The sequence below is a fragment of the Chelonoidis abingdonii genome, chromosome 7 (genome assembly GCF_003597395.2).
Source record: "Chelonoidis abingdonii isolate Lonesome George chromosome 7, CheloAbing_2.0, whole genome shotgun sequence".
Classification (NCBI taxonomy): domain Eukaryota; kingdom Metazoa; phylum Chordata; order Testudines; family Testudinidae; genus Chelonoidis; species Chelonoidis abingdonii.
Window position 1 is genome coordinate 50,606,132 of NC_133775.1, and position 14,402 is coordinate 50,620,533.

General features: G+C 39.7%; 1 protein-coding gene across 4 annotated transcripts in view; it reads left to right on the plus strand.

Moving 5' to 3' along the window:
- Positions 1-14,402, plus strand: part of BRINP3 (BMP/retinoic acid inducible neural specific 3) — a 348,258-nt gene that overhangs the window by 18,986 nt on the left and 314,870 nt on the right. For all 4 annotated transcript variants that reach the window (XR_012656261.1, XM_032768511.2, XM_075067860.1 and 1 more), the window contains exon 2: positions 7,590-7,875. Coding sequence is in view for 3 of the 4 variants with exons in the window: in XM_032768511.2 (XP_032624402.1) it covers positions 7,640-7,875 (236 nt within the window). In the remaining variant the exon portion in view is untranslated. The remainder of the gene's footprint in view (positions 1-7,589; positions 7,876-14,402) is intronic.

Here is a 14,402-nt window from a genome sequence, read left to right on the forward strand (position 1 = left end):
TTTTCCAATGTGCATTACTTTACATTTATTCACATTAAATTTCATTTGCCATTTTGTTGCTCAATCACTTAGTTTTGTGAGATCACTTTGAAGTTCTTCACAGTCTGCTTTGGTCTTAACTATCTTGAGCAGTTTTGTATTGTCTGCAAACTTTGCCATCTCACCGTTTACCCCTTTCTTCAGATCATTTATGAATGAGTTGAATAGGATTGGTCCTAGGACTGACCCCCGGAGAACACCATTAGTTACCCCTCTCCATTCTGAAAATTTACTATTTATTTCTACTCTTTGTTCTCTGTCTTTTAACCAGTTCTCAATCCATGAAAGGATCTTCCCTTTTATCCCATGACAACTTAATTTAAGTAAGAGTCTTTGGTGAGGGACCTCGTTTATCATGTTGCAAGGAAATCTCATAGTTCTCCATTCTTTTATTAGGCAATAACTAGTTGAACTCATGGCTCGCGTTTTGCTAATGTTGGACAGTGTGGGACAGGTTTTTTTAAAGCTATTTAGGGACTTAAAGATGCAGACATGCACATAGTAGCTTTTAAATCATTGACAGCTAGGCACCTAACTTGCTTAGTTACTTTTGAAAATTCCAGTAGGTGCCTAGGTGCATTTTTAGGTGTTTGAATATCTTTGGAGATCTGGCCCTGTGTTACTCTCTCAGATGAAGTGAGCTTTACTGCTTTGTGTGCAATGACTCTTGAGATTGCTTGTTATTAAGACAGTACAACGGACACTTACCATTGGCCCAAATTTGAAACACGTCAAGATCCTGCTCTATTGACGTCAATGGTAAAATTCCCATAGACTTAAATGGGAGTAAAGCCAGAGCCCTAGTAGTATGTGCTTTAGTTATCTTTTGGAAAGACTGCACCGTATTTATTGTTTCTTTCCCCAACAGTACAAAAATCCACTTTCAGATTTAAGTTAGTTAGAGATGATCCTGACTGGTCAGTGTTTGAATTGTAACCTCTTTGAAAGAGGGGCAGGCTATTTTCATTTCATGTGTGTAGGTACGTATGAGACCCTGATCTGTGACTGGGATCTCTAGATGCTAGTGTAATACAAATACATAATGATAATATCTGAAATTGAAATCACAGAGACCTTTGGGCAGCCAGTGGGGTTAACACAATACTTATGGATAAGTTGCTTCACTCTGACCATCTAATTTCCAAAGGGATAATTAGTTGTTTGTTTACCCATCTGACTGTGAATATTCCTGTTTGCACTATCTCTCTCTTTTGGTTAGATCTGAAGGAACTAGGATTCCTCCATTACTGGCTACTGAAGCAGAAACTCGAGCTTGGAAACATTACAATTTTCTAATATTTGTGCAGTGATGGGAATTATATTTCCTGCTAAATTATATATTTGTCCTTTGAAGTGCCACATTTATATAAATATATATGAGTAGGACTATGTTTTATTACATTTAACCATAGAGGAAACAAAGGGCCAGATCACTTCTTCTCCCCCAGCAGAGAAACCTTTTTCCTTTCCCTACCATTCATTGGGTCCCTCTTTGGCTGCATAGTAGCAACTGCAGTGTAGATGCAAGGGAGAGTTAAGACAACTCAAAGCTCTGGGAGTATTAACTCTCTCCTGGGTGGAGTTCTGGTGGGTGGGCAGGTGAGAGTTCCTTAGATTGCCTGATCCACTGCTGCTCCTCCTTCTCTTCCCTTCCTGTGAGAGGTGGCACTCCTTTCTGCTCTGGTGACAGGCATGCCACATGTGTTGTTTCATGTTTTCACAGGGAGGGAGCCAAGGATGTAAAGGCTGCTAGATAGATTTATTAGCTAAATAGAGAGAGGGGCAAGGGGGAAAACATACAGTAACTCCTTTCTTAATGTTGTGGTTATGTTCCTGAAAAATGCAACTTTATGCGAAACGATGTTAAGCGAATACAATTTCCCCGAAAGAATTAATGTAAATAGAGGGGGTTAGGTTCTAAGGGAAACTTTTTTCACCAGACAAAAAAACTATACACACACACACACTATAAGTTTTAAACAAACAATTTAATACACAAGCTTCACAATGATAATTGTGAAGCTTGGTTGAGGTGATGAAGTCCAAGGGTGGAAGAGGGTGGGATATTTGGGAATGTCTAACTGCTAAATGATGAGCTAGCATTTGGCTGAGCTCTCAAGGGTTAACACATTGTTGTTAACATAGCCTCACACTCTACAAGGTGGCACAAATGGAGGGAGGGGAGACAGCCTGGCAGACAGAGAGACACACCCTGTGTGTGGGAGAGAAAGAGAGATGCACATTGCCTCTTTAAGTATGCTGACCCCACTCTAAGTACATTGCCCTTAAAAAAATCAGAAAGTTGAGAGAGCAGCTGCTGCCAGCAAGCTCTCTCCATCCTGAGCCCCATTCTGTCCCCACCTGCTGTATATGGAGAAGGGGTAAGCGAGGGGCAGGACTGGGGGGAGGGAGACACCCTGAGGTTGTCCCCTCTCTTCCCACTGCACAGCAAGCAGGAGGCTCCCGGGAGAAGCTCCAAGGCAGAGGGCAGGAGCAGCACAAGGCAGTGTGGGGAGGCACAGGTGAATTGCTGGCAATTGATAGCCTGCTGGGCAGCTGTCAATCAGGGAACTTAGGGGAGCAGGGAGCTGATGGGGGGCTGCCAGTCCACTCTGGTTCCAAGCCCCCACCACGAGCTCCAACGGGCTGCTCTTCCTGCAAGCAGTGGACAAAGCAGGCGGCTACCAAACAACGTTATAAAGTGAGCATTGTACAACATTAAACAGGCATGTTCCCTAATTGATCAGCAATGAAACAACGTTAACCAGGACGACTTTAAGTGAGGAGTTACCGTATGTAGTCTATCATTACATTGCATTTTTCCACAGTTCTAAAAGACATGCTAGTGCAACTCACTAGGACACTTTGCTCCCACTGTTAAGAACTGCACACAGGAAGTCATTTATGGTTAATAAAAAACAACTTTATTGAACGTATTATGTAAGACTACACATTCTTATTCACCAGTAGATGACAGACTATCTATCTACAGACATACCTCTTTTATAGAATACTTTTAACATGCACAGCCCACCTTACCAAGAAGTCAAGGATAGCATGTTTCATTAAGGATACCATGAATTTTGGCTTAAGATGACTTTACATTATTTCTTTCTTGTGAGGATTTAAGTTGGTGTAATTGGTTTTTTCTTGAACATGCTACATAAGATGTTCCTTCATAAAGCAGCCCACAACTTAATTACATAGCTGAGATATCTCCATGCTTCTTCTGTGTGCTCTATCCTCATCACATACGAATTAGCAATTTGTGTTCTATAAGCAAAAGAGTGCTTTATGGGCCCAAGAAGACACTTCTATTTTATTCTATCTGGGGTATTATTTAGTTTCCTAGTGGGTTTTCATGATAGTGTGATATAATTATATGAAATCAATACATTTAAAAACAAAATGTTCTTCAACTGACAAAGGGGAATACCTATGTTATCTATGATAACTTGAACTAATAAGGTTTGTGTTGGTGGCAATACCTCTTCTGCCCGGGTTGGGACCAGATTCTCAGCTAGTTTAAACTGGCATGGCTCCATATCCTTCAAAATCATGGAGCAGATCCTCAAGGAATCCATTTTGAAGCACTTGAAGGAGAAGAAAATGTTCAGGAATAATCAACATGGATTCACCAAGGGCAAATCATGCCTGATCAACCTGATTGCCTTCTATGATGAGATAACTGGCTTTGTGGATATGAGGAAAGGGGTAGATGTGATATATCTTGACTTTAGCAAAGCTTTTGATATGGTCTCCCATGGTATTCCACAGGGATGGCTCACTGGTTTGATCATTGACTTGCTAAATCCAGGATTGTGAGCTCAATCCTTGAGGGGCCATTCAGGGATCTGGGGCAAAAATCTGTCTGAGGATTGTTCCTGCTTTGAGCAGGGGGTTGGATTAGATGACCTCCTGTGGTCCCTTCCAACCGTGATATTCTATGAATTTACACAAGCTGAGTATCAAGCTTTGATATTCCAAGAAGATACTGAGTCAAATTCATCCCCAGGTAATACCAAGGAGGTCACAGGATTTATACCAGGGAGATGTTTGGCCTATCATGTTCCATGAATGATACCTTACCGTACAAAAGCTAGAAGAGAGAAAGATGAGAACTTTTTTTATGTGCTTGGTATCTGCAAGAGGTGGAAGAATAGAACCCTTAAGTCATGGATCAAATAATTTTGCAAAAAATATCTGTGCTCTTTTCAGTCATCCCATTCTGAGGCAGCACTTTTGAGAGGCAATATTTTGATTCTTCCTTGGTTGCATCCGTGTCCTCCTCTAGTTTAAAATCCACGATCTCTATTTTCCAGCACATGTCCCTGTCTTCACATCCCACACCCCAAGTCAATAGGAGCTCCACATTAAACTTAATGCCTCATGGAACACTCTGGTGAAGCTCTCTGGCAGGGATTCAAACTTTGTGTATAGGCTTTGTGATAGGCTTTGTGTGCTCTATCAGTCCTGTAACAGTCTTTGAACATTTTTTTTCTGTGTGCGTGTGTTTTATTTCTAACAGCAACGTTTCTTTCCCTCGGTGTCATCCCTTCCTAATAAAGAAAAGGTAACTAAAGCAAATGACCATGAAAAATAATGGTCTTGTGGTTAAGGCACTGGATGGAGACTTGGAGACTGGGGTTCACATCACAGATTCACTGCACAACCTTGGGACAATCACTTAGGCTGAGATTTTCAAAGCTGTCCTAGGGAGTCAACTTTCAGTGGAAATTATCCCTAAGATTGCTTTAAAAATCTTACCCTTAGCTTTGGTCTACACTAAGGGGGGCGGTGGGATCCATCTAAGTTACACAACTTCAGCTACGTGAATAACATAGCTGAAGTCAACATATTTAAACCTACTCACTGCAGCGTCTTCACTGTGGTGAGTCGACTGCTGGCGCTCCCCCGTCGACTCTGCCTGTGCCTCTTGTGGTGGTGGAGTACAAGAGTTGATGGGAGAGCGCTCAGGGGTCAGTTTATTGCGTCTAGACTAGACGCGATCAATTGACCCCCGCTGGATCGATCACTGCCCGCCAATACGGAGGGTAGCGTAAACATACCCTTAGTCTCTTTATTTTTCAGTTCAGCTGTAAAACACGGATAGTCCTCTTTTACCTTATAGGGATGTTTTGAAGATAAATATGCTAATGATTTGGATATAGTAAAATACTATGGTTCCTGGACCAGACCATATAAGCTGCTAGATAGATGCAATGTAAGATGTACACAATTTGTAAATGTACAATTTTAAAAACATATATAGTGTACTCAGTAGTTTCTATGAGACTACAGTGTCTGTAAGGAGTAAACATATTTAAACTCCTGTTTTAGATTAAAATATAGATACATTTTAAAAAAAGTGGATTATTTGCTTCATAGACTATACCAGGCTCTTCAGTACCGTTATGCAGCTCTTTGATTTGTTATAATCTATTAGCTATAGCATTGTAGCAAGTTACAGTAGGATCCTTTACTGCACTTATTCAAGAGTATATTAAGGAAATAATATAAGAAAATGCTACAAGTACATAAGTAATCAGTGTTCTAACATTAAATCTACCCTTTTTAAACCATAAAGCAACTCAATCAGTCATCATTATAATTTAATGGTCTGAAAGTAAACTTCTTGTCTTTCGTTCTTGCAATTTAAAACATTATTTTTCCATAAAAAGGTAATTTAAAAGGACTCAATATCTTAACTGTTAGTAGCAAATTGTCAGGAGAATTTAGTTGTACAAATCAGAGTTCTCCTACTCCTATTTGCTGCTGTGTATGATGGGAGACTGTCCTAGGCCTCCAGATGAAGGGAACATAACTGCCTATGCAACATAGTTTTGTTCTTTACTGCGCACTGGGGAGTTTTATTATAATTCAGCTCTGTGGGGACAGGGAGGCCAGATTGTCTCTGCTAAAATTAATCTTCTTGGTAGAACATTGCTGTCATGGCTTCTTTGCTTTGCTTAAATTGGGACTAAGAGTTAACGGGAAAACATCTAGTAACCAAATGGCCATAGCAGCTTTTGCAGGGTAGGAGAGTCAAGATTGCATTGCTATAAACTTTAATTTTTCAGTGTCACTTCCATTTTCTTCTGATTTGTCATGCAATTCGCTGAACAGCATGTTTAATAGATTTCAGATTGTGGCAGAGAAAAATCAAATCTGGGGAAAAAACTGCCATGTCTTCGTGTTCTGTGCATAAACGTATGTTCAGCATACAGAAACTGGAAACTTTTGAGTATGTAAACATCCACGTGTGAAACTAAAGCTTCCTGAATTCTAAAGGAAAAAGGATTTATAATGCAGTCTGCATTTGGTGACCACGAATCTTCTGCAGTTGCGTAATTTGAAACATGCAAATAGTCTCATTTACTTCAGTGAAATTACTTATGTGCTTAAAGTTAAGCATATGTGTGTTTGCAGGCTCAGGACCAAAATGGTCAATAGCCATATTCATGCCTTAGAAAAAGATAATAAACCTTAACTGTTCCTTTGGTTACGTGAATAGGATAATGCTTGTATCCTAAGACTATAGAGGCTCTTTGGGTCAAATGTACTAGTGCTCCATGCTCAAGCCAGTTGGCTTCCTGGAGCTCATGTGTTCATGATCCATACCCAGGACTTTCTGGAGTAATTAATGTACTGTCTAGAATAAGTGCATGGCACATCTTTATTCAGCTACAGCACTTCTTTTATAATGGACTAATAATTAGAAAATGTGTAACCGCAATACATCTATTTTATATGAAAATAGACTTCATTTAGGAACTGTTTGTAGATAAAGGTGTTGGTGTCAACCATAATACTCCCAGCCAAGATAAAAAGTTCACGGCAGTGGCTTTTGTAAAAATGATTATAATGGCTGCTGTCATATTTAAATACGAATAAAAAGGACATTTTTCTTTGTAAATACATCCACTAGAAAAAAAGATCACAGAACCAGACTCTATTCAATTCCATGCTGATTCAAAATGAACTGAAGGTAACAACTACATTGTTTTAATCAATCTAAGTACCTTTATGGCCCTCAGCACCATAGTATCTATGAGGCCGTCACAATCATGAATAGATTTTTATCCTTACAAAGACCCTGTGAGTAAGGGAGATATTTTCCTGTTTCGCAGATGAGGAACTGAGGCACACAAAGATTAAATGACTTTTCCATGGTCACACTGAAAGTCTTTGCTGGAACCAAAAATTGAATCCAGGTTTCTTGAATCCCTCCATTGTTCTGTCCACTAAAGCAGTCTTCCTATCTTTTATACATATGTGTTATTGGAACGTTGTATGCCAGTGTTAAGAGGTAATAACTACTCCTTTGCTTGTTTGTAGGGTTTTAGGAAACTGTTAAAAGTGCAACAAGGAAATAGCACAGAATACTGAGAAATTAAACTGTGTGCTGTTAACTAGCCTAGTGGATTTATGCTAATATAAAATGTAATAAAAATAAAGGCCACTGTCTCTTTAAGATGACAGAAAGGAAACTTGTATCTGCTTCCAAGGAATGACTAGCGTGTACTTATCTAATTGTCTATTTTCTCTAGGTGTTGAGGGAAAGCTAAGAGAATGAAGACTCTAAGCCCACAGTGGAAGCATGATATGGCGATGCAGTGCTGGTGCTGAATTGTTCTCTCTGATGGCTCTATGGGAGTGGATAGCACTGAGTCTTCATTGCTGGGTTTTAGCGGTTGCTGCCGTTTCGGATCAGCATGCCACAAGCTCCTTCAACTGGCTCCTCTCTGATAAGGGACCCTTCCATCGCTCACAGGAATACACAGATTTTGTGGACAGAAGTCGACAGGGATTTAGCACAAGATACAAGATTTACAGGTATGATGCAAAGGGAAGCCAATTACAGAGATTTCATCCTTAGAAGTTATACATACATAATAAGAACTTGTTTGTTTTTTAAGATGTCAGATGTGGGAACAAATTCATAGACGAATTAATTGCTGGAATATAGGTAGTGCCATTTATGCATTATATATTAAGGGAATGCTTGCTTGTGCTGTTTTTGTCTTGTTTTAAGAGATTTTGGTGACTGATAAAGTTGATCTGGAAATAATTGACAGCAACCATCTGTTCCTGAAATTCCTGGGCTTTCCTCCAAAGTAAGGTTAACTCCCAATAGTAGCCTTAGATATTAATTTCTCTTCCCTAATTGCTGAGGGATGGATCAGAGCACCCTTGTTCACCCAGAATAGTACCTTGCTTCTCAAGTAGTTCCGTTGTTTGAAACTAATGACAAATCATTGACTTCAGTGGGGCCAGGATTTCACTCAGCCTCAGTATTGATAGCTTAAAATGACTCAAAGATTTTAAATATAGGTAGGTCCATGGTTTCAAAAGCAGCTTTTAATTTTGGATTCTTCATTCCTTAGGACCTGATTTTCTACAATGCGGAGCACCCTTAGCTGTTATTGACCGGAGCTGTGGGTGCTCAGCCCTTCTGAATTCAGGCATTTGGTTGGCCTGATTATGGTTGAATAGACAAAAACAGAGGCACCCAAAATTAGAGGCCTGTTTTTAAAATGCAGGTTTCATTGCAGAATTGTTTTTGCTGATTGTCTGCAGCCTGCCAGTCCTCTGTTCTGCTGAGTCAACTCAGAACTACATCCTTCTTGTCACTATGACAAGGTAAACAATTCAAGACGTACATTAACAAATATGTTATCTTTAAAAAAGAAATGGGAAGTAGAAAGGAGAATACAATGGGATGGTAGAGAGCCTATGGGTAAAGAGAAAGAAGGGGGGAAAAGGGGCCCATGAAACAAAGGGAAAAGGAGGGAAGTCTGACAGAAAGGTATTTTTCTCTCTTAATGTTCTGGATATAGACAAACAGTTCTCCACCAGCCAAGGGAAGGAGGCTTCAACAAATACAGTACAGGCCATCTGTCAGCTTCTCCCATAATGCAGCCCCCCATCTGCACTTAAGCCCATAAAATGGTTTACACAGGTACCTGTTCTGCACAGATTGTTCTGTGGCAGTTTCCAGCTCTTTTGTAAACAGGAAGCAGTGTATTAGAGAAAGGGAAAGGGTTATTTATTTATTTGCCTGTGTGTTCAATCAAAATACTGGTAACTTGTAATCGGTTTTTTTAGAATTTTGAAGCTGATACATTTTGTATCTTAAAACACCTTCCCTATTTTCCTTTTCTTTGTGCATGCACCAGAGGGCACTGTGTTGCAGGTCAATTTTGCTGTAGGATTTCCTGCAGCATAAAGAGGAATTAAAAACATTTTGCAATAAAATGTGATTCAGAAATGTGCACTGATAAAGTAGTCCATCTCAACAGAATAGTAGCACTCGATATGTACTGCATTTTAAGAGCCAGCCATCAAATCCAATAATATAAAATCTGAAAGAATGTGTTTTATTTGTATTATTTTCTATTAGTCAACAGTGAACCAATATTATCTTGGTAACAAAATGAAAGAAGTGTATTTTAGTTTAATCCTTTCAATAAGGTCATGGAGAATGTACTATGTCCAACCACCTTTAGGACTACAAGAAGCTGAGAAGGTTCTTTTTGTGTCTCCCCCCCGCCCCGAGCCATCATTACAGAAACATTGTCAAGTCTGGCAGATCTGTAATCAGACCTGTCATATTTGTTTAAGTTCGTGGGTGTATTTACATTACTCCATCCCTCAGAGAGCAGGATTCGTGTATATTTCAATACCATGCCTACTCCCCTCAAGAAATGTGCAGGCAGGCAAAACAGAGAGGTAAAACTTTAAATTGCTGCTGCTGATGAACAAGAAACAGCACCCTGTGAATATCAATTCCCCAGATAAAAAACCTCACAGTAAGATTTCCTTATAAGACCACCACCCCCTTAATAAGTTGTTCAGACCACATGTTAAATATGGGGATATACTGTAAAATATTGGAGACATTTTTTTTAAAATAAAGGTTGTTTTTAATCCCTATTGATTTTCTATGGACTGTCACAGATAAAGGTATTTGGTGCCTAATTGTTCTCCTCCTTCCTGACAACCCTCTGTATTTCCTGAATGAATGTGACCCTACCATGTCCAGGGTTAAAGGGAGGTGGTGTCAGCTGCCTTCATGTCATCACATCCACATCAGCCCCAAAAGGCTCTCCAGAGGCTTGCTGATGATGGCTGAGGCGGGGATGAAATGGGCTGAGAGAATGAATTATTGTATGTATGATTCCCTTGTATGCTGGAACCTTCCTTATTGAGGAGGTTGTGGGAGCATTGCTGGCTGGCATAGCCCTTATAACACAGCAGTGATGGAATAGGTGGAGTGATTCAGGGGAAATAGTTTGAAGTGTTCCTTCTGAAGTTCATTTCTGGCCAGAGTCCTGCTAGCATGTAGGAGCAGAGACTAAAAGTCAACCTCTATTTTGGAAGGTAGGTTTCTGCACTGCAGGGACAGAACAAACTGCGGCAGGCAGCAGCTCACTTCCTGTCTCTGCAGTCTAGAGCCCCACCAGACAATATGGAAAGTGACCCATTTGATCTCTAGAGCCAAATCCCACATCCTTACCCAACAACTGCTCTACTCAGTTATTGTCTAATCAGCATAGGGTGACCAGACATCCCGATATCGAGCAGTTTGTTCAGTCAGGGGGTAGTTCTTTCTTTGGCAGCAAGGTATATTACCCTCAGTGACTTAAGGACCCTCTGCCGAAATGCCGCTGAAGACCCAGATGGGTGAGTGTAACAATTGAAAAGGCGTTCCCCCTGTGGCAGTCCCAATATTTTGGAATTCTCCTCTGGTCACCCTGAATCAGCAACAGCCTAAAGCTGACTACTGACTAGATGCTCACATAAATACATATAAATAAAATAATCATAGTAAAAGTGTTCAGCTGCTAGAAACCTGCATTCTGTGATATATTTGAACTACTGTTCAAAAATGTATTGTTGATGGTGCCCTTTTTTCTTGTGGATGGTGTTTGACCAGGAGGAGAGCACAACATATGATTTTTGTTTTCCAAAAGCAGAAAAAATATGCTATGACTAAAATTGTGTTCTCTTTTCCATGGAATATTTTTGCTTTAGCAGCCTCCGGAGATGCAGTGAGAATTTAGAATAAATAAAAACTCAGTTAAATAATTAATTTCCACATTTTTGTATTTCAGGGTAGTATTTTCTATTACAATCATGTTCAGAATAAAAATTTTATCTTGTTGATCTTTAAATAAAGCCATTTAATGCATATTTACAGAAACAGTAAAATGCTAGTGAGTAAAGACATGATCCTGTACCATTAAAACCAGTGGAAGTTTTGCCATTGACTTGAATGGGAGCAGGATCATGCCCTAAATGCCCACAAAAATACAGAATTATTAAAAGCAGGGCAAAATGATAGACCACTGAAGTGTCAAATACCAAGAAGAATGGAATTTTACTATGACTAGTGGTATAAGCTTGATGGCTGTGGTGAATCGGGGAGCTCTGTGGGAGCATTTTGTGGCTCTCTGATAACTATTGCCTGAAAACAGTGTTATACAATTGAACTCAAGAATATTCATTGACTAAGAATCTCCGGTTGTCATTGGACAAGTTTGATGGTTTTCAAACAAATCTTTTTCATGTCAGAGAATAGATCGATTTTAGATGTCTTGTCTAGGCATGTCTATCTAGATAAGTCTAAGATCACAATATGATCTAACGTCCTTGAGCTTCCATTACTTTAATTTTCATCATCCACCAGGTTCCCAAACTACATAACCTGCTACATTTTAGAAAGTCATGCTCTGGCTAAAACACTTATCAAAATCTCCAGATCCATACATTCTAAATTCTACAGGTACAAACACCAAGATTCTATGCTGATATTCCTAATTTTGTTTGTATGTCCATGTAGTAAAGAGAGAATGAATCATGTTGCACAATCAATCTCTTGTCACTATAAATGAGCATTCACCTTGCTATGAAAGTTACTGGCTGATATAAATCATAGAGATAAAGCCAAAGGTTGGTACTGTATGTGTGGTGCATATTAACTGAATCCATTTTTTATAGAAGGTTCCTAACCTAAGCAGAATAGGCACATTTCTGAAAGAAAAAGATGTAATTTCTACCACCTCCTTATTTAGCTTTCAGAGAGTATAACAGCCAGTGAAAATAAAACAGGTGCGTGAAGTAGGGAAGAACAGTTTTAGTGCTTAGCTAGTTGTTATATTTTAGTCCATTAACTAAGGATCAGGGGTGTGTGTGTGTGTGTGTGTACATCGGCAAGTGATCTGATTCTGCAAAAGTAGAGAGTGCTTTCAACTCCTTCAACAATAGGACAGGGCTGGAAGCTAGCACACATGTAATTCTCTCTATTCCGTTGGTTACGGGGACCAGAGAACAATACAGTATTACAACTAATGTTATAGATTGTGCCATTAAAAAGTACCCTATGTACTTGATCATAAGTTTGTTTATAAGCCGACCCCCCCGAGATGGATAAGTAAAAATGGAAAATTTTTATGACCCGTTCATAAGCCGACCCTATAATTCAAGGGTTAGCAAACTTTGGCTCCTGGGCCATCAGGATAAGCTGCTGGCAGGCCGAGATGGTTTCTTTACCGCAAGTGTCCGCAGGACGCAAGTAAACCTAAGTAAACAAAGTGTCCCGGCTCGCCAGCTGCTTACCCTGATGAACCAGGACAGCAACTAGTGGGGAAATATTTTGGGGGGGAGAAGCTGGGGGTCAGGGGAGTAATCTCTTTGACCACCCCTAGCCCGGGACCCCCACATTCTCCCCATCCCATCCCATCCCATCCCTTCCCACCTTATCTGGGAAGGGCCAGGGAAGGATGTCTCTGGCCTGGCTGGTGCTGCTCTGGCCTGACTGCACACGTGCCTGTGTCATATAGAGCTCCTTGCTAGATTTAGTAGGAATCTGTGATTTTTCTACTGTAATCTGACGGTTTCCTTCCAAAATTTGTGATGTACCAGCAAGGATTATTTCCTCTTTTTCTTTTCTACTTATTGCACAAGGCTTTATTCTGATAATATAATGACAGATAATTTAGTCAGAAGAAGAATAATTTAAAATATGAATTAACTTGTTAAACTGAGCAGTGACTAAATGAGCAATAGAAATTCACAGACAATTTTGGCCAAAAAAAAAAAATACTGAGTTTGTCACAAACCTGTAGAATTATATGCAACATGAAATTAACATCCTATTTTTTTAAATGCCTTTTTCTAATGAAGATGTTCTATTTCTTTGTTTTTGGGTCAGGGATGCAATTAAGGAATAAAAAAAATGTTTTATACCGAACAAATACTTCCATGGTAAAGAATATTGCTTCATCTGATGTACTCCAAATTCATTTCTAACCTACAACTTAAAGTAAACAACATTAAGAGCCCGATTATGCAGTTCTTAATAACGTTCTCGAGCACTTGCTCATACAGGTAGTCCCCACTGAAGTCAAATGTAATATTGGGGACTGTGCCTTCAAAGGCTGAGCTTCCCAAACGGAGAGTCTGTGCAGGGTGCTGTGAAGCTCTTCTTATACCCAGTGAGTTGGAAAGGGATACAGAATAAAGCAGATGTCTTGAAAGCTCCTTAAACAGTGAGTGATCACTCAACTACATAACTAGCAGCAGCACTAGCTGTCGTTCACTGTCCTATCAATGTAGCTGAACAATGAGCTGGACGGATCACTCCTAGATTAAAGAGGTGGTTCCATCTCTGTGTCTATAATGTCCATAACTATTCTGATGAGAGTGCGAATAATGCTAACTGTTGGTTGGGTTGTGGAAACCTAGTACACTAGGTGCAGTACTGAGATCAATATAGGCTACAATGAACATCAGACAGGAACAGCCTTTAGTTGCTACCAATTTGAGGTTGATCTGAATTGCTGAGGCAGAGGTTTTAGGAGAAGGAGAGAGATTAATTCCCGTACCTACATTAAATAATGAAGTTTCTGTAATAAAATGTCAGGTGTGTATTGTTTTGGACACATAGCCTATTCCAATCTGCAGTGAGCATGATGGAAAGTATGGAGAAATTTCTGATAGCATCCCTTTCAAATGACTAAGGTCATTTTACACTTCCCTTGGTGCTATTATTTCAGTTTGTCAGGCTGAAGACTTTACAAAGCATTACTACTTTGAGTTAGGCTTTACTGTGACTGTTCTCTTTTTAAGCAGAAGGGCCAGAAATGTCCTTTTCTTGAAATAAAAAAAAGCTTCTTCAGAATGCAGGGGAAAACCCTAATTCCTCAGTTTCTGTGCATTCCCATTGTTCCTTATTTTGTCTTTAACTCTAACACATGCACTCTGAACCCCACAATAAATAAAACAGAGTGGTAGTGATAGGCAAGGGAAACATGACCAAAGTGATTGGAAGGAAAACTGAGTAAAATTACACTGTGAAG